Consider the following 26,044-nt stretch of genomic DNA (forward strand, 5'->3'; position numbering starts at 1 on the left):
GTAGATTGGACAGTCTAGGAATAGCCAGGGAATGGATCTGTTTGTGTCATGTACTGCCTAATTTGGCATAGTGAGCCCTGAGCTAAGTGGGAAGGAGCGAGAGAAGTTCCAGGCCGTGTGTTGCAGAGGCCAGGGGCAGGAATGCCAGCTCACACAGCAGTGGTGATTTGCCAGTGTACTGTGGGGAAACAAGGGCTGAATTACAAGGGCAGCGTGTCTATAGCACTTCTTCACACACCCTTGAGGTTTCACCAAGCTCTGTTAGAAAGTTATTAGTTCATCTGCTGAAGATAAAGACTCAGCTTAGGAGGACTCTGCAGGAATGACCTGCCCGAAATTGGTTTACACTTTTTTTTAAAGACTATATCTTTTGCTGGCATCTTAAAAAATGTTGAGATACATACAGAGTACAAGCTATACGTGTGAATGTTATATAGACATCTTTAGTCTTATTAATTCTGAAGTAAAGCACATAAAAATGGGGCCCTTTGATATAATTTTTACTTCACATCCAGAATTCAAAGTCATTCATGCAGGTAATGTTTATGGATATCTGACTATGTACTAGGCATCGAGTGGCAGAAAAGGGAGGTGATTGCTAAGGACTAGAGCCTGAGCCCTGGAGTTCATGCTGTGAGAGAGGCCTGGGAAGTATGTTTGGAAAAGTTTCCCATCGTATTTAGAGATAAATCCAAACCCCTTCACATGACCCCCAAGGCCACGTTGGATCTGGCACTGTCCGCCTCGCTGACCTTCCAGGCTTATCTCCTAGCGCCCTCCCCCATGCTATGCTTCAGCCACACTGGACTGCCTGCTGTTCTATGGAAGAGTCAAATCCATTCCCAACCCTTTATATACTTCCTGTGAGCCCTTTGCTTCCCTGTCTTTGCATGGATTCTTCCTTCTCATCAGTTAAGTAGCTGCTCAAGGGGCCCATCCTGACGAGCCAGTTTAAATGTTCCCCTTTCCGTCACGCTGTCCTCCCTCTCCTGTTTAATTTTCTCCGTTGCACAGCATTCTGTCTGGAATTTTCTTATCTGTACCCATTATTTTCTGTCTCCCTTGCTAGAGTGTCAGCTTTGTAAGGATGTGAGTATTGTCTTCCTTGTTCACCACTACATCCAAAGCATCTGGCACATAGTAGGGGCTCAATAAGTATTTGTTGAATGAATGAAAGAGGAAAATGGGCATTCAGACATTAACCGTTCAGCAAGTTGATTGCTGTACTAAATTAGAGGCATGAAACCCAGCTTGACCTAGGGGGGATTAGAGAAGTCTCCCCATAGAGGAATTAAGACCTGAAGAATGAGTTGGCATTTGGCAGATGGGAGGATGGTGAGAGAATTGCAAGAGCAGTGTATGTGAGGAAGACGTTTGCAAAGACCAGTGGTGTTCAGGAAACCCTTAATAGCTGGACATGTGGGGAAGGGTCAGATGTGGTGATGGGAGCTACAACTGGACAAGTCAGTAGGAATCGTGTCATGAAAGGTCTTCCAAGCCTGAGAAGGAGTTTAAATTTTACTTTTGCAGAATTTTAAGGCTTTTCATAACCAGGACACTAGAAAGTGATAGTCTGAATCTATGTCTCTGCTTTCTCATTCCCTTCGACTCTTCAGCCTATTGTAATCTGACCTGCACCCTCATCACTCCGTTAAAACTGTGCTTGTTAAGGTCACCAGTGACCCTCTACTTGCTAAATACTTTCCTGCCATCATCTTACACAATTAAAGAACAGCAGCTCTTGACCTGGTTGACCTTTCTTTCCTGAACTACTCTCTTCCCTTGATATTTCTTGTTCTGCTTCTCTTTGGGGGAAGAAGCTACTTCTCAGTCTCCTTTGCAGGCTGCTCTTCAGGTCCACCATCCACAGTTCTTTCAGTGTTGTTCTCCAGAGCTCCATTCTGGGTAGAATTCTCTTGTCCTCCTGATACTCTCCCTAGGAAATCTCACCCATGTCCTTAACCTCTGCCCTGATGACTCCCACAGGTAGTCAACTGCAAGTCATTTCAGTTCTCCCTTACAGTTTCTCAAGTATGTCTCCTCCTTTTCAATTTTACTATCCGAGGGCTTCAGATCATTATTATCTCTCATCTGTATTGTTTCCCTGTCTCTGACACTGATCAATCCCTTCCCCTCCCTGCCAATTCCATCCTCTATATAGTGGCAAATCTGATTGTGTATCACCCTGACCCCCTCCCCACTGATTGATGTGAGGAATTTAAACTTGATTTGTCATTAATTCCTTGACCACCCATGTCTCAACGTTTCCAGGTCTAGCACCTCCACACCTCTAACTGATAATGATTGCTCCTTTTTCTTAACTCCTAAACTGAATGCCTGTACCACACCTGGGTATGTACACATACTACATGCCTTCTGTTCTTTAACTGTTTTGTGTATATGTATTCTGTGGACCAAATGAGGGGACCTTCTGCAGGGCTTGGACCATATCCTCCAGAAAGGGTAAGACAGTAAATGCTGTGGACCTAGTGTGCAATCAATAAATATTTATTGGATGACCTTCACTAATACGTCTTTCTCTCTTTAGATATATTATTTTATTAATAATGTCAGTTTCTCTTTTTAAAATTGCGTTCTCTGAGTTTTAAATTTAACTGCATGAAGACTTTCTTTTCTAGTAACTTACGTTATTGGTTTGCTAATTAATAGGGCTTAACTTTTCATTTGCACCTAGCAAATTTTTTTTTCATAGGTAAGGAATTCTTACAGTGTGCATGGTGGTAATAACAGCTAGTTTTGGAAAAATCAGCAAGAATGTGCTAAATACCGTCAAATACTCTTACATTCTTCTGTCATTGGCAGGGTTTATAAGTTGCAAAGTATTGCAGCTTTAATTGGATTTAAAATAGGTTAACTTGATTCTTCCTTCTCAAGAAAAAGGATTTTTTGGTTCAATTTAAGACAGAATATTAGGAATTAATGTATTTCATGACCTTGGAACATGAAGGATTCTTTTATTTCTAATACAGGCATTGACATGTAGAGAAGAACTCCTTACCCTTCTTCTGTCACTCCTTCCACTGGTATGGAAGATACCTGTTCAACTAGAAAAGGCAACAGGTATGTTTCTTTTCTTTATCTTATCACCTGTGTTACCACAATTCCACTGGGGAAAAAAGTTCCATTGAAAAGCTACTTCTGCTGTAACGGTTGATACGGCTCAAAATCAGAATGGTATATATTAGTATGATACTTAATATGAAAAATTCTTTAGGCAAATAATTTTTATTTCTTCTAATAATACAGAAACCATGGTCCTTCTTAGGGGATTCCTTGAATGTAATGATGATTAGAAAATAGATGAAGACACAGAACACTCAGCAAAAGGAGTAAATACGGATATGTAGCCTAGCATTTGAGAAATGGAGAGTGAAAAGTTTGAAGAAGGAAATTAAAGATTCTTTGCTTCTTTTAAAGGCTGCTTTCCATTACCAGTACTCTGTCAATGACTTTTACAGTTTAGTTTTTCTAGTGTTGCTTTTAAAGGATAAATTTGAAGTAATACTTTGTTTCAGGACTTGGTAGAATTATTACACTTACTTTACATACTTTTACATACACTACATACTTTTAATTTCTGATTCAGAAAAAATAAAAATATGTGTATACATATCATATTAAGTATATGAAACTTAGTTTCAGTGTTTCAGTGGAGGGATTAACAGTTTTCCCCCTTGACCACTTCTGGAATATGCGAATTGTGAGATGCTTAAGGATATCTCAGGTTGAAAAAAAAAAAAGAAAAATCTCCTGAATTGTATTTTAATGCCATATATGCATTTTTAATGTATTTCTGATACGGAGCTCTCTTTTAGGGAGTTACCTGAGTTCTTGTAATATTGTTATCCTACATATTTGTTGATTCACTGATTCTGCTCTTGTTTTCTTCTTAATTTATAGAATTCACAAATTGTTAATCACTTAAGAAATCTAATTTGTGTCCTTTTGGGGAAGTTGTCTTCATTGCCTGCATCTTTTGCATACATGGAATTTGTCAGGCTCCTTTTAATCTCCCTTAATTAAAGCACAAATCTTTTATTTACAGATTTTTTAATTTATTCATTCTGAATTGTAACTATATCTTTGTAGAGATCTTATTACGTGTTATTGCAAAGGGAAAGACCAATTTCATTATCTTTTTAATTAGTATGGAAAATTTATTCATTTCCCTAAGAGATAGGTATTGAGTGGTGACCACACGGCAGCCCTAGGTTCTAGGCACTGAGGATGAAACAGGAATGCCTGTACCTGTGCCTAGTTCAGTGCGTAGCACATGCCGTAGATACTGTGAATGAATAACTCTTTTAACCTCAGTCTTGGAGAACATTTGGTATCTACTGTATGATTTTTAAATAATTTTAGAAAATCTTAAAGTTTCTAAGTTATATCAGGGATATAAGCTAAATACTGTTTTGAGAATATAATACACCCCTGTGTCTTAATTAATGGCATTATCGGAGGAGATTTGTAAAATGGTAGGAATAGTAGCGCTAAATACCAGTACTACTTTCCTAACACTGTTCTCCTTGTTGTTTTCAGAATCAATTTGTATCCTTTGAACCAGTGCCACCTGGTACTTAACATGAGCGGGATAAGGAAGTGAAGTGATAAGGGGAGGAAGGGGAGTAGAGACATAACAAAAGGCTAAAGGAAATCAGCCCCATGATAAAAATATACTGAGGATAAACTCCTAAAGTGAATGATAAGTAAGAGGGTAATCACCTATGCAAACTGAGTTTTAAAACATATTAAGGTATTCTAAATTTTCTTCTTTCTTCATATTGTTAGATTTTAATCTACCGTTCTCAGCTGATATAATCCTGACCAAAGAAAAGAACTCAAGTTCTCAAAGATCTACTCAGGAAAAATTATATTTAGAAGGAAGTGCCCCAGCCGGTCAGGTTTCTGCAAAAGTAAATGTTTTTCAACAAAGCAGACGACAGCGTAAAACTACCCATCGCTATTCTGTAAGAGATGCAAGAAAGACGCAGCTCTCCACCTCAGATTCAGAAGTCAATTCAGATGACAAAAGTATAGTAATGACTAAGCATAGAAGGTCCCATCCGCTGCAGCATTTTGTAACACAGTCTCCTAAAGAAGACCACCTTACAGCTAAGCTTGACCACTTATCAACCAAAGAACAGACCCCTCCTGATACCATGGCTTTGGAAAATTCCAGAGAGAAGATTCCAAGACAGGAGTCAAACACTGACATTTTAAGTGAGCCAGCGGCCTTGTCTATCATCAGTCACATGAACAATTCTCCATTTGACTTATGTCATGTTCTGTTATCTTTATTAGAGAAAGTTTGTAAGTTTGACATTACCTTGAATCATAATTCTGCTCTAGCTGCCAGTGTAGTGCCCACACTGACTGAGTTCCTAGCGGGTTTTGGGGACTGCTGTAATCTCAGCGACCATTTGGAGAGTCGGATGGTTTCTGCAGGTTGGACTGAAGAACCAGTGGCTTTGATTCAACGGATGCTTTTTCGAACAGTGTTGCATCTTATGTCAGTAGATATTAGTATGGCAGAGATGATGCCAGAAAGTCTTAGAAAAAATTTAACGGAATTGCTTAGAGCAGCTTTAAAAATTAGAACTTGCCTAGAAAAGCAGCCCGACCCTTTTGCACCAAGACAAAAGAAAACACTACAAGAGGTTCAGGAAGATTTTGTGTTTTCCAGGTATCGCCATAGAGCGCTTCTTTTACCTGAGCTCCTAGAGGGAGTTTTACAGATCCTGATCTGTTGTCTTCAAAGTGCAGCTTCAAATCCTTTCTTCTTCAGTCAAGCCATGGATCTGGTTCAAGAATTCATTCAGCATCATGGATTTCATTTACTTGAAACAGCAGTTCTTCAAATGGAGTGGCTGGTTGTAAGAGATGGGGTTCCTCCTGAGGCCTCAGAACATTTGAAAGCCCTCATCAATAGTGTGATGAAAATAATGAGCACTGTCAAAAAAGTGAAATCAGAGCAACTTCATCATTCAATGTGTACAAGAAAAAGGCACAGACGGTGTGAATATTCCCACCTCATGCATCACCACAGAGATCTCTCAGGTCTGCTGGTTTCGGCTTTTAAAAACCAAGTTTCCAAAAACCCATTCGAAGAGACGGCAGATGGAGACGTGTATTACCCCGAGCGGTGCTGTTGCATTGCAGTGTGTGCTCACCAGTGTTTACGCTTACTGCAGCAGGCTTCCTTGAGCAGCACGTGCGTCCAGATTCTCTCGGGTGTTCAGAACATCGGCATATGCTGTTGCATGGATCCCAAATCTGTGATCATCCCTTTGCTCTATGCTTTTAAATCGCCAGCCCTGAAAAACTGTCGGCAGCATATATTAAATATTCTTAACAAACTTATTTTGGATCAGTTAGGAGGAGCCGAGATACCACAAAAAACTAAGAAAGCAGCTTGCAATATTTGTACCGTTGACTCAGATCAACTAGCCAAATTAGAAGAGACCCTGCAGGGAAACGCATGCGATGCTGAACCTTCCTCAGGTTTATCCAGTCCTTCTTACAGATTTCAAGGGATCCTGCCCAGCAGTGGATCTGAAGACCTGTTGTGGAAATGGGATGCCTTAGAGGCTTATCAGAGTTTTGTTTTTGAAGAAGACAGATTATGTAGTGTGCAGATTGCAAGTCACATTTCCAGTTTAATCCAGAAAGGCAATATTGTTGTTCAGTGGAAATTGTATAACTACATATTTAATCCTGTGCTCCAAAGAGGAGTTGAATTAGCACATCATTGTCAACAGCTCGACATTACTTCAGCTCAGACTCATGTATGTAGCCATCATGACCAGTGTTTGCCCCAGGAAGTGGTTCAGATTTATTTAAAAACTCTGCCTACCCTGCTTAAATCAAGGTTCGTGTGTGTGTGTGTGTGTGTGTGTGTGTGTGTGTGTGTGTAGATATTTTTTTCTCATTGTATGCTTTTGAATATCTTTATTATTTTTTTTTTCTAGGATTTAATTTTTAGTTTAACAACTACCAAAAAATTCCCATCCCATGTCAGATTTTTTTTTTTAATATTTATGTATTTGTTCATTTGTTTGTTTTTACTGGGGTGGTCATAGAGAAGAGGATAGAGCCATTGATTTTAATTTCTCTGAAAAAGAAAAAGTAAAGTTTTAAATATATTTCTGAGAAAAAAATGGACATAACACAAGTATCCAACAGCAGGGGCAAGGTTAAATTAATTATTTTATATTTTGTTGATGTACTATTATTAGCCATTAAAAAATAATGTTTAAAAGGATCATGTTGGGACATGAAAAAATACTTATAATATTTTATCAATAAAATAAAAATATCATCCACTTATTTACAACTAGGTAAAATATGCATATACATAAAATGATAATTATTTATGGAGGGAGTGAAATTAAGGGAATTATTATTTTTTAAATACCATGTCTACATTTATTGCCTAAGCAATATATGTGGAAAATACCATTAAGCAAAAAGGAGAAAATTAAAATTAATTTAGAATCCCATCGATGAGTTTTGCAGATTTTGTGATTATCAACTCTGATACTTAAAAAATAGTTTTATAAATAAAGCTTGCTTCTGATGGGTAGTTTGGCCTTTCAAATTAATGCATACACCATTTAAAAAACATAATAAAATACAACCCATCTGTGATCATTCATTATCTTTACAATCATTTTTTAAAAAATTCCTGACATTCTGACATTGTTTAAATAGAACTGACTTTGCTTTGAAAGGTTTTAACTCCTTGGCATATTTGTGGCCAGTGATCCAGATCCGTGAGTCTTACCTGAGACAGAGCTGAAAAACTTCAGATCTGCAGTTTGCTTCTTTCCCTGTGTGACATACAGATTTAAAACAAACAAAAGTCCTGGGTGATCCATCAGGCAGACAAACAGATGGACACACAAATGCCTCTGGGCTTCCGGAGTGTCCATCTCAAATGTGATGGTGGCTGTGGCACTGAGAATTGATAGAGAACTTTGCCATTTGGAGAAGAATATGCTTTGTTTAACTTAACTTGAGATGTGTTGCTTCGTTTAACTTGAGATTCGTTGTAATCTGTTCTTTTCAAATGCTGCTGGAGTGTTTGAAGAAGGATGTAAAAGTAACTAGGAAGCCACTTAAGATCCTGGTCATATCTGAGGACTTCAGCCAGATAATTGATGAGTTGAAATAGGTGGTGTTTAGCAATGACATATTTAACTAGTATATGTACCTACTTATAAATGATGTTGCTATATGTAAAAGCTCTTGTATTTTTTTTTCTCTCACAGGGTAATAAGAGATTTGTTTTTAAGTTGTAATGGAGTGAACCAAATAATTGAATTAAATTACTTAGATGGTATTCGAAATCACTCGCTAAAAGCATTTGAAACTCTGATAATCAGCCTAGGGCAACAACAGAAAGATTCTTCAGTTCCAGGTATTGATGGGACAGACCTTGAACAGAAGGAGCTGTCATCTTTAAATGTCAGTACTTTGTACAACCAGCAAGCTTATTCAGATTCTCAGAGTCTTAGCAAATTTTATGCCCGCCTCAAAGATGCTTATCCAAAGAAACGGAAGTCTGTCACCCAGGATGTTTATATCAACACGATAAACCTCTTCCTCTGTGTGGCATTCCTGTGCGTAAGTAAAGAAGCAGAATCTGATAGAGAGTCAGCCAATGATTCAGAAGATACTTCTGGCTACGACAGTACAGCGAGCGAGCCTTTGCAACACATGCTGCCATGTTTCTCTCTCGAGAGCCTCGTCCTGCCCTCTCCCAAACACATGCACCAAGCAGCAGACATTTGGTCAATGTGTCATTGGATCTACATGTTGAGTCCAGTTTTCCAGAAACAGTTTTATAGGCTTGGTGGTTTCCGAGTATGCCATAAATTAATATTTATGATAATACAGGAACTATTCAGAAGTCCTGAAGAGGAGCATGGGAGAAAGGAGGGAGATATAAATGTAGAGGAAAACCAAGATTTACACAGACCTTCTCAATCTGAGGTCACTGTGAAGGAAGATTTATTATCTTTGACTGTGAAAAGTGACCCCACACCTTCAGAACTGGGTAGTCTGAAAAAGAGTGCTGACAGTTCAGGTAAATTGGAGTCACAGCCTATTTCTTCCATGAACGTGGAACATATTCCAGCCGCGGAAGCTGCTCCCGAGGAAGCAAAAGTATTTATGAATCGAGAAAGCGAGACCTCACTTCAGGGCATACGACTTTTGGAAGCCCTTTTGGCTATTTGTCTTCATGGCAGCAGAGCTAGTCAGCAGAAGATGGAATTGGAGTTACCTAATCAGGTAGTAACTTGTCCTTCCTCTAGCTATTGTGTTTTACATATACATATATTTATTTATTTGTTTGTTTGTTTGTTTTTTTAAAGTTCCAATGTAATACTATTGGCATTTTGTTTTTCCAAAGATTCTAAGTTTTGAGGTGCTCCTGCATGCTTAGCACAGTACCAGGTACTGTGGCGGACACAGAGGAGTACATGAGCCTGTTCTTGCCCTCAAGAAGCTTATGTTTTAGTTTGGAATTCAGAACCCACATGTGACAAATTTACCAACTCTGAAAGGCATTAGTTACTCACTGAATGTCAGATGAGTAATAATGAGTATTGTATTGCAAAGTTCAGACTCTTCAGCCTTGTTGATTCTGTTTGGTGCCCTGCCCAGGTCCCCTACCAAGCTGATCCCCCCGTCCACCGTCTGCTGCAGATGTTGACTGCTGAGGACTCACACCTGTACGCATCTCCCAAGGAGTGCCCTTGGCCAACCTGGGGAGGGTGCTCAGAGCCGGTGATTGATGGGAATGGCTCTGGGGGTGTGTGTGTGTGTGTGCCAGTTTCTGTGGTGCAGCTGAGGCTCCGGAGCTTCCCTTGGAATTAGGCTGGGGCTACACAGTTATTCTGGAACTGCATCTTTGCCTGGCTTCTTCCCCCGACATATTCTGCCTCCCTCACACCTTTGCAAATTTCTCCTGAGAGCATGTCTCAGAGAAAAAGGAGTCCTCAGTTTCGGGCCTTGCTTCTACGGACACTTCGAATATGGCAGCTCCCTTCTTTCCTTACTAACTCACCCCTAACCGTTCTGTCAGCCAGCAGGCTCTCCTGACTGCAGTCCCAGCCTCCATAATGCCTCCTGTCTAAAACATCTTGATGCCTCCACGTTGCTCACAATTAAAATAGACACTCCTTAGTATAGCACGCAGAGCCCATCACAGTCTTGCTTTCACTTCCTTGTTTAGCCTAATTTCCTGCTGTCCTTCACCATGCTGCAATCAGCCATACTGAGCTGACAGCTTCTTGAGATGCCATTCTTGGTCATCACTTCTGTACTTTTGTACCTGTTCTTCTGTCTGGCATATTCTCTCTCTCTGCTTCTATGCCTGCTGTCTCCAACTTGTTCTTCATTGTTCATCTAATACAGTCCTTCCTCTGGACACTTTGACAGGTCTCTCAGGCACATCCTCTCTTTTCTGTACTCAGAGAACTTTATTTATAGCTCTCGTATGGTCACCATCATATCTTGTCTGTATGTATCTGTGTCTCACATTGGACGGAGATAATTCCTTAGGGAAGAAGTCAGTTTCCTATCCATCCTTATGGCCTCATCCCCTAGTAGAGGAACGTAGGCAAGCAGTGAGAGTTCCCCTGAAGGACAGATGGGAAGGAGTAAAGAAGAGAGGAAGAGAAAAGGATTAGAACATAAGTGCTTTTTAGAGTCTGAAGGAATCTCCAAGAAGGAATTTGTAAAATCTAGAGATGGTTAATCAAACCCCTGAAGTTTTAACTAAACATTCTTTGCATGATACAATTAATTTATGGTACATTGAAATTCAAAACCAGATAAGATGAGTAAAGCATTTGATAAATTAAAATGTTGTTATTAATTGTAACAGTAGGATGTTTGTATAAGCGCTAGGTATTTACAGTCATTTTAATTTCATATCAACTGCAAATAAATGGACTAGCGTTTACTTAAGTAACTATTAATTTATCATTTGTTTTGTCACTGTTTAATTTTTTCTTAAAGCATGTTAATATTCTTAGTCTCTCTCTTTTTTCTTTTTACCTTAGAACTTGTCTGTGGAAAATATACTGCTTGAAATGAAGAGCCATCTTTCCAAGTCAAAGGTGATTGAAACAGAATTAGCAAAGCCTTTATTTGATGCCCTGCTTCGAGTTGCACTGGGGAATCATTCAGCAGATTTTGAACACGATGATGCTATGACTGAGAAGGTATGAATAACTGACAGTTGTGTTGTTTGGGTGTGACTGGCAGAGGCAGAAGCGTGTGGGATGGGAGTAAGACACCAACGAATGTGGTTAGGACATATGGGCCAGGATTTGGTCATGTGAGTTCGATGGGCCGTGTCGCCGTCACGTGGGGTGGATTGTATTTAGTCAGTGCCGTATCTCATAAAAAACAGGAGAGCAGTATGACATGCTTTTCTTCTTCTAATCTGGAGATTTTCTGAGAATTACTTCTAGTTAGGTGGAAAGGTATTATTTGATAAGTCTTACGTATAAACTGATAGTTTATTAAATAACAATTCAGGGATGGCAGTGACTCAGCTGTCTTATTTGATCCTATATTGGTGCAGCTAATATTTCCAGAACTCTCTTCTCACTTTAATTTTAAATCACTCAGCATTAAAAATGACTAGTACTTGCATAGAAAATAGCAGTCATAGTTTTTTAGTTGTTCTGTTAACATTGTTTTCTAAAAGAACTATTTTAATTTTTTTTCCTGAAACTCGGATACATATTTAGTTAACTTCCCTCTCCTTTCATGTTTCTTTACCTTTAGTTAATTGTCACCTCTCCTTTATCCTTATGTAACTTCTTTTTAAATTCCTTGGTCTGGACATACATTGGCATCTTATAATCTTCTGCCATAATATTTTATGTTACTGTTTGTCATAAGTTAAAAACTTAACTGAAATAACTACTAATGCCTTCATCATATTACTGAAGCAGTTGATTAACTGGAAGATGTTAAAATACCTACCTAAAATGTCAAAATACCTAGGTGGGTTAAAATACCTACCTACTTATTAAAAAATAAGTTTACTTTACCTTTTATTACGGTTGCAATGATAAAATACTCTGAGCTTCTTCAAGTGTGTTTTCTAAAATGAAGATAATAGTAGCATTTTTATAAGAGAAGGAAAATTTCATGCCACTAGATATTGCACAGGGAGTTAATGCTGGAACTCTTGATTTCTGAGATGCTTGTATATAGACAACTGTATTCTGAAATCTTAAAATTAATTTCCTTGAAAATTTTTCATCTCTTCTCTGGTTATCTAATTTATGAAACACTTTATTTATAAAAATCCTATGAAAAAATCTTTTCCATGAACAAATATGTAAAAATAATACATATTTATTCACATGAAGTTGTAAGAAGTACAACTTAATTCTACCTCATTGTGGTTTTTAGTCATTTCTTATCATATAACTAGAATGAAATTTCTTAGACTTATTTTTCAGTAAAACTGAAATGACCTATAGCTTAATCTTTTAGGACAGCTATTTTTTGAGGTGTTAATCAAGAAAATTATTCTGTGTGAATTTCATAATGTGTAATGGTTAATATTGATTCCTAAGACTTTTTTTCTTAAAATACCGAAGCTGTCCTTAAAATAACTTTTGAGTAGTAAATACCTTATTTATGAAAAATGAACAAACATTACAGCTTTTGCCTTTTAATTACACTGATCTTACAGAGTCATCAGTCTGAAGAAGAATTGTCATCCCAACCTGGTGATTTTTCAGAAGAAGCTGAGGATTCTCAGTGTTGCAGTATTAAACTTTTGGTTGAAGAAGAAGGTTATGAAGCAGATACTGAAAGCAATCCTGAGGACAGTGAAACCTGGGATGATGGTAAAATATCACTGAAGGACTTGTGATTGGATTTGAAGTCAGATTATTAATTAGCAAATGGTTCATAATAATATCACTTTAGAATTTTGTATGGCCTTACATCGTATTGCCTTACATTTAAAAAGTGCATTGCATCATCATTTCATTTGATCTTGACAACAAATTCTGGCATTCTTGTAAGCAGTTTAAAACAATGAGATATATTTTGTTATCACAAACATTGACCAAGTGCCTAAGAATACAGGGTAGAGGGAGTCCCTGCTTTCATATATATTCTAGTGGAAAAGACAAACATTAAGTATCAGAAATAAGCAGTATGAAGAAATAAAACAGGGTGATGTGATAGTGATTGGGTGGTCGGAGAAGGCCTCTCTGAAGATATGTTTACGTTGAGGCCTAAATACAAAAGATATATGCAGCAAACATTGACAGGAAGAGCATTGCAGGGAGTTTGTTATAAAGCTTAAATAATATAAGGAATGCAGACATCTCTTTGTGGCCTCCAGGGATGCTGCAGCATAGATTTCTTCTTAGCTCACCACAGCCCAGCTTGTTTAGGATGGAACGACATTGCATATGGTCCTTTGTTTCCAGGCCCAAAACTTGGGTAGAATGGAAAATATGGAGATTTCTGGGAAGGCTCCATCTTTAAATCTGCTGATCTAGTGACTCTGCCAGTACTGTTAGTCTTCAGTAAGTTTGCAGTGGTTTATCTTCCTCAAAGTCTATTTTCTTTTTCCCACTGAGTGAATGGGAATAATCACTGACGTCCTACTGAAAGGGCTTGATGGGCCCATAGCAGGTATTTTTTGTTTCTTTGTTTTTTTACCATAAAGAGAGTGAAAAGAACAAAGGAACAGCCACGAATTGAAAGCCACACACATATATATTCATGTAGCTTACTTGATTCATTAAACAAACTACTTTAATATGTTTTTTCCAGTTTTATTGAGAAATAATTGACACACATCACTGTGTAAGTTTAAGGTGGTTGGATTGACATATACTGTGAAATGATTACCACAATAGTTAGTTAGTTAGTTAGCATTCATCATCTCATATAGATACAATAAAAAGAAAAGAAATAAACATTTCTCCTTGTGATGAGAACTCTTAGAATCTACTCTCTTAACTTTCCTATATATCATACAGCAATGGTGACTATAGTCATCATGTTGTACATTATATCCCTAGTACTTATTTATCTTATAACTGGAAGTTTGTACCTTTTAACCACCTTCTTCCACTTCTCCGTCCCCCCCACCTCCTGAGCAGGTGCTTTTGAAAAAATATTGGTTTAATATTGTTAGTTTTTTGTTTTGTTTTGTTTGTTTGGCCACACTGTGTGGCATGCACGATCTTAGTTCCCTGACCAGGGATCTAACTTGCGCTCCCTGCAATGGAAGCACGACGTCTTAACCGCTGGACTGCCAGGGAAGTCCCAACAGTGTTAGTTTTATCAGAGTGCAGACATGATTTTATAATGATAGATTTCCTCCTTTTTGTAAGTTTGCTAAATAGATCTTAATTTAAAGAATTTTGGTCTAGGTAGAAATTTATCCATTTCTTACCTATATGAACTCTTTAAAAGAGTACAGCAGTTTCTTTAAAGAGCATAACAGTTAAAATTTCCAAAATGTAATATTCGTTGAAAGTACTTGAAATTGAAATTCATTGAAAGTCTGTCTGTTTCTCACTTATGAAGAAGACACAATATAAAATTCATCCAACCAATAGCCAGACCTACTGTTTTCACAGAGATATGGGCAAACAAATGAACTACCCTGTGATTTAGGTATTTTGGCATCAGAAAGTTTGGGATAGCATTTTGTTCCAGTTGTGTCAAAGGAGTGTGTTAAACCTGTGTCACAGGTCTGTAAAAATTACAGTTGATAATATTCGTGGTTCTAGTGAAGATCAAAATGACTTTTAAGGCTACTCATTTATCTTCAAAATATCCATATGATTTGAGTTTTCAGGATACTTATTGTAATCAAAAGTCAAGCAGTAGGAAAAGGTTTTGTGAGCCTCTTATAAATAGCACTTGTGCCACTAGATCTCCTAAATGATGAACGAGATTTGAAATCTTTTGTCAATGTTTAGGGAATAAAAATAATCTTTTCTTTTCCCCCTTTTAGGGGTAGACTTAAAGCCTGAAGTAGAAAGTTTCAGTGCATCAAGCAGTCCAAATGACTTACTTGAAAACCTCACTCAAGGGGAAATAATTTATCCTGAGATTTGTACGCTGGAATTAAATTTGCTTTCTGCTGGTAAAGCCAAACTTGACGTGCTTTCCCACGTATTTGAGAGTTTTTTGAAAATCATCAGGCAGAAAGAAAAGAATATTTTTCTACTCATGCAACAGGTAAAAGATGTATTTAGTTAAATGTGATCAATATTTACCACACGCATGCCCCAATTACTCATCTCTTTGTTTATATATAACCCAACTTGTCTGAAAATTGAGATGATTACTTACCTTTTATAATACCTTAATGTATGTTTTTAGTACAAGTGATATTCTAAAAATCTCCTATTTCCATAGTTCTCCAAAGTAGCATAAACATTAATGTTGTCATTGTCTAACTAATAAGAATCCTAGTATGTTTCTGAGAGTGGATAATATTTGAAAAATTGCATTTAATTTTAATATATGGTCATTGTTTTGAAAACTCAGAAAACAAAACAGCATAAAAAACGAAATGAAAATTATGTATAATCCTACACATAGCATTCTCTCCACTTATTTTAAAATACCTAGAAATGTGTATACAGTAGACTATCAAGTAATTTATTATGATATTACAGTTGCTTCATGCTTTCATGAGGTAAGAAATTTAATTTCTTATGTTTTGTTTTTTAATCTTCAGGGAACTGTGAAAAATCTTTTAGGAGGGTTCTTGAGTATTTTAACACAGACTGATTCTGATTTTCAAGGTGCGTTGAAACTGTTTTAAACAATAGCTTTGAAATAATTTTGTTGCTATGTGAAATGAAGAGTTCACAATAATGGCTTCCATTGGCATAGTGCTGTGTGGTTTCAAAAGTAGCTTTATATGCATCATCTCTTTTGTTTCTCAGAACCATCCAATGTGGTAGACATAGTATAAGTATCTTGAGTTTATAGAGAGGAAAATCTAAATTCCAAGGGACCAAATTAGTTGTTCAGGGTCATATACATAGAAGTGGCATTGCGAGGACTGTAGCCCAGTCTAAACACTGTATTACTGCTTTTTTTTTTTTTTAAAAGAAGTTGTTGGGGGTAGACGTTTTTATTAATTTTATTTATTTATTTTTGCTGTATTGGGTCTTCGTTTCTGTGCGAGGGCTTTCTCTTGTTGTGGCAAGCGGGGGCCACTCTTCATCGCGGTGCGTGGGCCCCTCACTATCGCGGCCTCTCTTGTTGCGGAGCACAGGCTCCAGACGCGCAGGCTCAGTAGTTGTGGCTCACGGGCCTAGTTGCTCCGCAGCATGTGGGATCCTCCCAGACCAGGGCTCGAACCCGTGTCCACTGCATTGGCAGGCAGATTCTCAACCACTGTGCCACCAGGGAAGCCCTGTATTGCTGCTTTTACCAGGTATTGCTTGAGTGCCCACTCTCTACTCTGTACTTTCACAGACATTTGACAAATTCATAATGAATACGTAATATGATTATATTATATACACTAGATAGAAACGTAGATTTTAGTTGGAGAAACCTAAATTGTAATTGGAGAATTAAGGTCGACATACACAAAATGTTAATTTGGGTTTGTCACATATTTTCTCATGATCAAATTCAAGTTATGCATTTTGGGCATGCATACCTCACAAGTGATGGCTATGCCTTTTCACAGTGCATCATATCTAGGGGTTCATGATATCTGTATCTTGTTACTGGTGATGTTGACTGATCACTTGGTTAAGGTGGTGTTTTGCCGGGTGTTTCCATTGTTAGTATTTTCTCTTTATAATTAGTAAGTTTCTTATGGGGAGATAACTTAAGGCTATGGAAATATCCTTTTTTTCATCATACTTTAACCCACTCATTTTAGCATCCATTGATGACTCTTGACTGAAACAGTTAATATGGTGGTTTGCCAGATAGTAATTTTCTGTTTCCATCATTCCATCTTCATTTATTAATTGGGATTACACGGTAAGGAAAAGCCTTCCCTTCTTCCCCATCTACTTAGTGTATGGGTATATTTTTATTTATTGTGTTGGGCACTTAGTGGACTTTTTTGATCTGAAGACTTATTTCCAGCTTAGCTCTGAGAAATTCTATTCCATTATCTTTTCTAACAGCTTTACTGAGATATAACTTGTATACATGAGATATATTTGTGATATAATTGAGATATATTAATATACTATACCATTCACCCATTTGAAGTATACAGTTTAGTGTTTTTTAGTAGGTTCAGAGTTGTCCAAGTTAAAACATTTTCATCGCCTCAAGAGAAACCCCATACCCTGTAGCAGTCACTCCCCCTTTCCCCTTCACCCTCCCCCACGCACGTGCCCCAACCCCTGGCAGTCACTAATCTATTTCCTGTCTTACAGATTTACCTATTCTAGATATTTCATGTAAATGGAGTATGTGTTTTTTTGTGACTGGTTTCTTTCGCTTAGCATAATATTTTCATCCATGTTGTAGCATACATCAGTACTTCAGGTTTTTAAAAATCATTTATTTATTTTATTTTGATTTAATGTAGATTGCTTTTTAATTTTTTTATTAATAAGCTTTATTTTTTACAACAGCTTTACCTTTACAGAGAGACTGAGCAGATGGTACAGAGTACCCAGATTAACCTTAGTATATTTGCTATAATTAATGAACCTGTATTGTTATATCATTATTAACTAATGTCCATAATTTATTCAGATTGCCTTAATGTGTACCTAATGTTCTTGTGTTTAAAGATCTTAGCCAGGATTCACATTGCATTTAGTTGTCATACCTCCTTAGGTTCCCTCTTGGCTGTGACAATTTCTTAGACTTTCCCTGTTTAATGACCTGGAGAGTTTTGAGGAGGACTGATCATGCTGTAGAATGTCTCCCTGCTGAATTTGTCTGATGTTTTCCTCACTGTGGTATCTCACTGTGGTTTTGATTTGCATTTCCATAATGATTAGTGACGTTGATCATCTTTTCATGTACTTGTTAGCCATCTGTATATCTTCTTTGGAGACATGTCTATTCAAATCCTTCACCCTTTTTCAAAATCAGGGTGTTTCTTTTTTTGTTGTTGAGTATTGGGAGTTCTCTGGGTACTCTGTATACTCTTCAGTTCCTATTTTTCCCCTTGGTTAGGCAACTCGGCCAGTCTGCAGACTTTTACAGTTATACCTGGTAGCCCTGATGCTAACATCCCACCATACATCTCAGCTTTTTCTTGGCAGAAGCCATTCAGTTTTTTTTGAGAAGAGTTTACAGGTTTCGGGCATAAAGGTAAAAGGTGACTTATCCGTGCTGTTTACTCGGAATCAAGGAGAGAGGTGGATGTCACAGACAGACCTTTTATTAATCCCTGTGCTTGCAACCCCGTTCTTACTTCCTCCTCAGATTTGGACAGATCGGCTCTTCATTCCTCTGAGCCCCTTTGTAATTCAAAGAGATTCTGGGCTGCAGCTTTCTCTTTTATCTGTCTCTCCTTCCATCTTCAAGAAATATTTTTAAATCTCTCACTTGACCTCTCCCAATGCCCACTGCCTCCCCACTTTTTTCCTGTTATGGGTTTCTTCCTTTTTGTTATTCTGAACTTTCAGTTCAGCGACTTTTCAGTGGTAGACAAAGGCATATGTATATGTATGTGTATATCTCTGTTCCCCCATTTTGAACTGGAGCCTGTTAGTTTTGAACTGGAAAAAAAATCTAAGCACACACACTTTACATCGATCATGTTATTTTCCTACTCTAAAACCTTTAACTGATTGATGTTACTTACAGGATAAAGTCCATGCTATTTTATAGTCTTGTTGCAAGTTTATTTCTAGATATGTCTACCATTACGCTACTGTATCAGTTCACTGCTTCTACAAAACATGTTGCTGAAACATAACTTCTGTTCTCAGGTTTTATATCAGAATTATTTTGTCATGTCCAAAAGGGAGATAATATTTATTTTGTAGGACTTTTTTTTGGTTAGGATCGGCTTAGATAATGCATGCAAGTATACTTCGATCGCTGTAATATACGCTACAAATATTTATTTTACTCTAGACAGTTTATGAATTTGTGTATTACCAATTATATTTCATAGTAAACCCCATGATAGAATAAAGTGTTCAAACTAATCATTTGTCATATTTTAGTGTTTTCATAATTTTTAATACTTCCACTTTTACTTATGTCATCTAATTTTCTATTTAGAAAGTTATAATCATAAATTAAACATTTTCAACATGAGAAGGTAGCAGACTATTTTATGGTACCTAACAGCTTATTTAAGAAATACTGTATTAATTTATGCTTCTTTAAATAATACCTTTATTTTACTTTGAGCTAACCAATCTTGAAGAAAAGTGGTTTTGTTGTTTGTCAGTTGGTTAGTTGGTTTGCATTTAATTGTATTGTTATTTCTTCAGCAGATTTTTGGATTATTAGAGTATTTATAATCCATTCAAGATGTGACAATAGTGTTTGATCTCTTTCAGTGAAATTGCTTATTCCGTTCTTTTAATTATTGTATATTGGCTTTAATTTTCCCCCTTCTCTCTTTCTTTAATTTAGCATGCCAGAGAGTACTGGTGGATCTTTTGGTATCTTTGATGAGTTCAAGAACATGTTCGGAAGAGCTAACCCTTCTTTTGAGAATATTTCTGGAGAAATCTCCTTGTACAGTAAATATGCTATAATTTGCCATTTTTTCACTGATAACTAATAGAATTTTTTTTATTATTTAGAAATCACTAAGCTCCCTCTTTTGATGTGGTAATTATTATATAGTCAGCTCCATGTTATTGTGTGTGAACTTCTCGATTATTTTGTTATTTACACAGTTTTAACCATTTTGCTTCAATTTTGGCTAGCTAGACGTATCATTGGGATTGTAGTCCCTTTACCCCATTCCACCCCAAGTCTTTGTGCTTAAGAAATGCTAAATAATTTTAATTACTAAGATAATTATAAGTAATTATAACCATTTTGAGAGTTACCCTTTTCTTTAAGAAAATTGTTACTCACTCTTCATTTATCTTCTATCACTTGTCCATTGGTGCAGCTTAGTGATTTTTAGACCGTTCTTTGCTAAGAAACCCATTTTTATAATGAAACCTTGACTAGAAGCATAAGCAAATAAAACAGAAAACTTTGGAGCTACTGTCTTTGAAGCAAGGTTGAAGGATGTTCCTGAGCCCTGCCCATTTCACCACCCCACTTGAGCTTTGTAGACCCCGAGGGAGCTCTGTGGAACACAAGGTCAAAAACCACTAGTGTAACGGAGAACAGTATGGAGGTTCCTTAAAAAACTTAAAAATAGAACTACCATACGACCCAGCAATCCCACTACTGGGCACACACCCTGAGGAAACCATAATTCAAAAAGAGTCATGTACCACAATGTTCATTGCAGCACTATTTACAATAGCCAGGACATGGAAGCAACCTAAGTGTCCATCGACAGGTGAATGGGTAAAGAATATGTGGCACATATATACAATGGAATATTACTCAGCCATAAAAAGAAATGAAATTGAGTTATTTGTAGTGAGGTGGATGGACCTAGAGTCTGTCATACAGAGTGAAGTAAGTCAGAAAGAGAACAAATACCGTATGCTAACACATACATATGGAATCTAAAAAAAAAAAAGGTTCTGAAGCACCTAGGGGCAGGACAGGAATAAAGAAGCAGATGTAGAGAATGGACCTGAGGACATGGGGAGAGGGAAAGGTAAGCTGGGATGAAGTGAGAGTGGCACGGACATATATACACTACCAAATGTAAAACCAATAGCTAGTGGGAAACAGCCGCATAGCACAGGGAGATCAGCTCGGTGCTTTGTGACCATCTAGAGGGGTGGGTTAGGGAGGGTGGAAGGGAGGGAGACGCAAGAGGGAAGAGATATGGGGACATACGTATATCTGATTCACTTTGTTATACAGCAGCAACTAACACAACAGTGTAAAGCAATTATACTCCAATAAACATGTTAAAAAAAAAAACCACTCGTGTAGACAATTGAGAACTGACTATATATTTACGGAATGTTTCTATTCTATTTTTCTGAGTTCATTTATCATTGTAATAATCAACATTAGATGTTATTTTATGCATGGGTAGGGCATTGTACTGGGTTAATCGTTTCTGTTTTTTTACTTGTCTCCTTAGTCGTTGCTTTTCCCTTTAATTAAATACTTGTTTCCTGTCATCTCTTCTGTACATTCTCTGTTTGAGTTTAACCAAAAACTTGTAATTATAAATAAACCTAAAAGCCTTATTTTAGTTTACCAAACAGAGATGAAAGAAATTTTATTTGATTAGGGAAAAGACATGTAAAATAAGGTGGAAAGTAACGGAGCACTCAACTTTGTGAAGTCAGTCATGCTGTAAATGCCATTCAGAAATCTGAAGCATTTGTAAGGTCTCTGATTCTATCCCTCATTTAAAAATAATTGATAGAAGCAACTATCGTGTCCTTGGAAATAAACATCTTTCTTTGCTAGAAATGATTCCTGACATAATTATTGTATTTAATTGCTAGTACTTAAAACCAACTCATAACTTTTTAGGTTTTAACCACAAGAGATTATATATTTTAGGACTGAAACCTCTGTTTCATATTTTATCTTAACTACACACAAAAAATGAATATTTTAATGATATAGTAGATAGGAAGGTATTTAAATAGGAATGCTGATATGCATATGTATATGTTTGTCTTTTCATTTATAACCTGACTTTCAAGATTATTATGTACCTTGTAACATGATTGTAAAGTTTTGTGTGGTTTTCTTCTCCTCTAGGAAATTCTTCTTCTGGGTATTCTGAAAATTGTTGAAAGTGACATTACTATGAGTCCTTCACAGTATCTCACCTTCCCTTTGCTGCATACTCCAAATTTAAGCAATGGCGTTTCATCTTTTTCACAAAAGTGTCCCACGATTCTAAACAGTAAGGCCATGGGGTTATTAAGAAGAGCACGAGTTTCGCGGAGCAAGAAGGAGGGTGACAGTGACAGTTTTCCCCAGCAGCTGCTTTCCTCTTGGCATGTAGCCCCCGTCCAGTTGCCATTGCTAGGACAAAACTGCTGGCCACACCTGTCGGAAGGTTTCAGCGTTTCACTGTGGTTTAATGTGGAGCGCGTTCACGAAGCTGAGAGTACCACAGAGAAAGGAAAGAAGACGAAGAAAAGAAACAAATCGTTAATCTTACTGGATAGTAATTTTGGTGGAACAGGTATGACAGCAGCGTTATCGGTTGCACTAAGGTTTTTCCAGCGGCGGTTTTATAGTAGTTGAGCACTGAGAATACAGCGATGCTCTGACTTACTCTCAAATGCTCTTCACATGGAATGCCTCAGCAGGGCAGGCTCTGACTTACCGAAGCCTGCGTTGTCAGATAGCCCTGAAAACTCCATTTTCTTCTGTTCTTTTGCCTAGTGTGTATGGGGCGGGGGAGGCAGGTGGGCCGCATCTGCAACTGCTGCAGGGCTCACCAGCCCCCTTTCTTGCCTCTTTCCTGGTCCCGTCACTGGGTTAGGGTGGCTCCTGGTGTTTGAAAAGGAAAGGATAAAACCCTGTAGCCACTTTTCCATCCGTCTGCCACCGGTTTCCCACCTCCTGTTAGTCCGCCTCCATTTCATCTCCTTTCTCTCTCGTAGTTCAAGCTCTCTTTCTTATGCTGAATCTTACCTCAGTGCCTCTCTCCTCGTTCCCATCACAGAATGTTTAAACGCATCAGCCAACCTCCAGAGTGAGAATAAATTTCATTCCAGTTCTTTCTATAACTGCTCGAATCGCGATTATGCTACTAGGAAACTGCTAGGTAGAAAGAAGCTGTTCGTTAGAAAGCAGTTTATGGTGGTGGTAAGTAAAGCAGGTAGGCTAATTCTTAGGGTCCATGAATGAATGAAATGACTGAATGAGACAGGTTTAGGGGGTTATGATTATAGCGAGGTGCTGGCCTCAATGGCTGCTCATTCCACAAGGTTTACACATGCCAGCAGAGCCTCTGCTTCAGAACACTAAGCCTTCACCAGTATCTGGTTTCCAGGGAGGTCTTCTACCGCTGACCTGTAGATGGAACGGAAAACCTTAACGACACTGTCGAGATTGAAGGGTGGGAAATGTCACCTGATATCCACAGTTGGAGCTCTGAATCTACTTTTCTACAGACGTTATTTCCAAGTTATTAGCAGAACACACTTAGGTACTTTTATGGGTTAGCCTAGGAAGCTGAACTTTTAAGAAATCTTAGCAGATAATTTAATGTTTCAGGTAGTTATAGTGTTTTCTTTTGTGAATTGAATTTTGCCACCTAAGAATTGATAGCTCTGAACGATATACATGTGATGTTATTGATGATGGTGCTGTCTAAGGTACATGGAGAGCTTTCTGGATTGTGTCACTTTGCTCTGCTCTTGCTATATACATTTTTAATCTTCACAACATTTCAGTAAGGTGAGTGCTCATACTGTCCGTATTTGTAGATGAAGTTAAGCAGCATGACCGATTTATGTGGGTGGTAAGTGCTGGAAATGGAGTTAAACCCACCTATATTTAATTCCAGAGCTTAAATGTCACCACTACACTATAAACTGCAGATCTCTTTCTTACATATTAAGTGGGAGCAATCACAATGTAAACGGTCTCTTATAAAATGAATAAATATACACAATGACCTGAGAAAACTTAAGTATTGGGAACATTTTTAAAATTTCTTATTGTAAAGATGTATTAGAAAACGTGTGTTTTAGAAAGATAATCTTGCATGAACATTTAAAATTAACATTTAAAAATAGTATACCTACAAAAAAATTGAAGAAAGGTGAAGAAAATATTACAGTGATAACACATCCTTTGCCACTAAACCACTGTGTGCCGTTGAGCAAGTTATTGAACCTCTCAGCACCTCAGTTCTGTCACCCTCAAAATGGGGATAATAATATTTACTTCACAAGATTGTCATGAGCACTAAATTAAGAAATATTTGTAATATAACTACTCTGAATTCCTGAACACACACTGGTTTCTCTTCTGGTCTCTTAATTGTACAAGTTCAGATTTGATATGGAAACATTTTTTTCGATATCACTTCAGATATGAGTTCTCTATATATCTTATATCTTGGGCAATAGTCCTCAAGATAATCAATGAATTTAACTGTTCTTTTTTAAGACTATTATCATTGCTGGGGGAGTATTCTTAAAAATTGGTGGTGGTTTGTTGTTGTTTTTTAATATGATTTTTTTTTGATATGGACCATTTTCTTAAAGTCCTTATTGAATTTGTTACAATGTTGCTTCTGTTTTATGTTTTGGTTTTTGGCTGCGAGGTACATGGGATCTTAGCTCCCCAACCAGGGATCAAACCCGCACCCCCTGCACTGGAAGGCAAAGTCTTAACCACTGGACTGCCAGGGAAGTCCCTGGCGGTGGTTATACCCGTAGAAAATTGACAACCAATATATGTGCAATCTGAACACAATCCAATATAAGTGTTTATCTTCTCTAAAAGTGCGAGCCTTTGGGCATGCATTTTATATTTTGGTACATCTTAATGTAGCTTTCCATGAAGTCCTGAATCATGGTAATAGGTCGCACGGCTGAGGACTGAGCTCATCATACATACTCAGGCAGTGCTAAGTTTTAAGTGGTGAGAAAGAGAAGTCAGGATCATAACCAGATGGCTCAAAGCCTATAGCATTTACCTTCGCTTGCCTTGGAGAGAGATGTTAGAGTTTCAGAATCACTCAGTAATTACGTTCAGAGATCACGCATCAGGGAGTCTAGGCAAGGACTATATTCAAACACCACAATTTTTCTAAAAGGAATTTTAATATAAATTTTTTTAGAAGCATGCTATTATTATTATTATTATGGAGATTTTTGGTGGTGCAAGGCATGTGACAATGGTGTGCGCTCCCTGGGCTGGGGCCCCGATGTCACCGTGGCCCAGTCCAGTCAATAAAAGAATCATAGCACAGTGACATCATAGTGGTCTCTTGATTCCTGCAATTAGCCCTCGATTATCATGTATTTTAAAACATTTAACAACTTCTGTTGCGCTCAATTACTGTTTTCACTCTTCATTTTGGAGTTAACATCTAAACTTTGGAAATGCTGTTTGGAAATAAACGTTGTTTATTTACCTAGAATGTTCAGACATTCCAGGTAAATAATTTACTACAAATGAACAACCATGCTTTGTAATCTTTTAGATTCACTTTTCCACTCATTTTTTATCAGTTGCTTAACGATCATTCTCACATCTTTTTCTCATAGAGCACAACAGACCGGAAGGTGCAGAGTACGTGAGTCCTGGTGAAAGGCTCATAGAGGAAGGCTGTATTCATATGATCTCATTGGGATCCAAAGCACTGATGATCCAAGTGTGGGCTGATCCCCACAGTGGCACTTTTATCTTTCGGTAATGATTATCCTCAACCCATCATGAATAGCTCATGTATTTAAATAATTTGTGTAAGAGACATTAATGTGAAATCTGCTAATAAAGATCATTACAGCAAAATAGAAAATTCTTTAAAAAAAGAAGATAATTCTAACAGTTATTAATACAGCCTTTGTAACAATATATTATTCTATCTAAAAATCTATAATTAAACTCTGAAGTACATTATATTAATTCTCAGTTCTATCTTAGACCAAATACTGAAGTCTTATCTATGAAAATATTCCATCAGATTGCAGTGATCTTACGTTGTTATCAGCAGTTTTTCATGCAATTTATATATTTAAGAACTACTATCTAATAAGCTTAGGTTCTCGTTGCTGTCTTGTCCATTTTTTCCTACTGCCTTTGTTAACTAGTATAGATACAAGTCTTTTATTTGTATTGAGTGAGTATGACTAGTATGATACTATCTTTATAAAACTTTAAATGAAACATGTTGCTTAGGGATCTATGCTCTGTAAATGTAACAAAGGTTACTTGGTACATTATATAAATTATATCTTAATTCTCTTAGTAA

The 26,044-nt window shown here is 37.3% G+C and overlaps 1 protein-coding gene across 1 annotated transcript in view; it reads left to right on the forward strand.

The window, feature by feature from the left end:
• Positions 1-26,044, forward strand: part of LYST (lysosomal trafficking regulator) — a 177,242-nt gene that overhangs the window by 39,774 nt on the left and 111,424 nt on the right. Inside the window, exons 4-13 of the mRNA XM_060035027.1 lie at positions 2,991-3,081; positions 4,810-6,889; positions 8,292-9,315; positions 11,094-11,255; positions 12,749-12,905; positions 15,044-15,270; positions 15,776-15,842; positions 19,627-19,736; positions 21,859-22,291; positions 25,338-25,482. Coding sequence (XP_059891010.1) covers positions 2,991-3,081; positions 4,810-6,889; positions 8,292-9,315; positions 11,094-11,255; positions 12,749-12,905; positions 15,044-15,270; positions 15,776-15,842; positions 19,627-19,736; positions 21,859-22,291; positions 25,338-25,482 — 4,496 coding nt within the window. The remainder of the gene's footprint in view (positions 1-2,990; positions 3,082-4,809; positions 6,890-8,291; positions 9,316-11,093; positions 11,256-12,748; positions 12,906-15,043; positions 15,271-15,775; positions 15,843-19,626; positions 19,737-21,858; positions 22,292-25,337; positions 25,483-26,044) is intronic.

Source organism: Delphinus delphis, chromosome 16 (genome assembly GCF_949987515.2).
Source record: "Delphinus delphis chromosome 16, mDelDel1.2, whole genome shotgun sequence".
Classification (NCBI taxonomy): domain Eukaryota; kingdom Metazoa; phylum Chordata; class Mammalia; order Artiodactyla; family Delphinidae; genus Delphinus; species Delphinus delphis.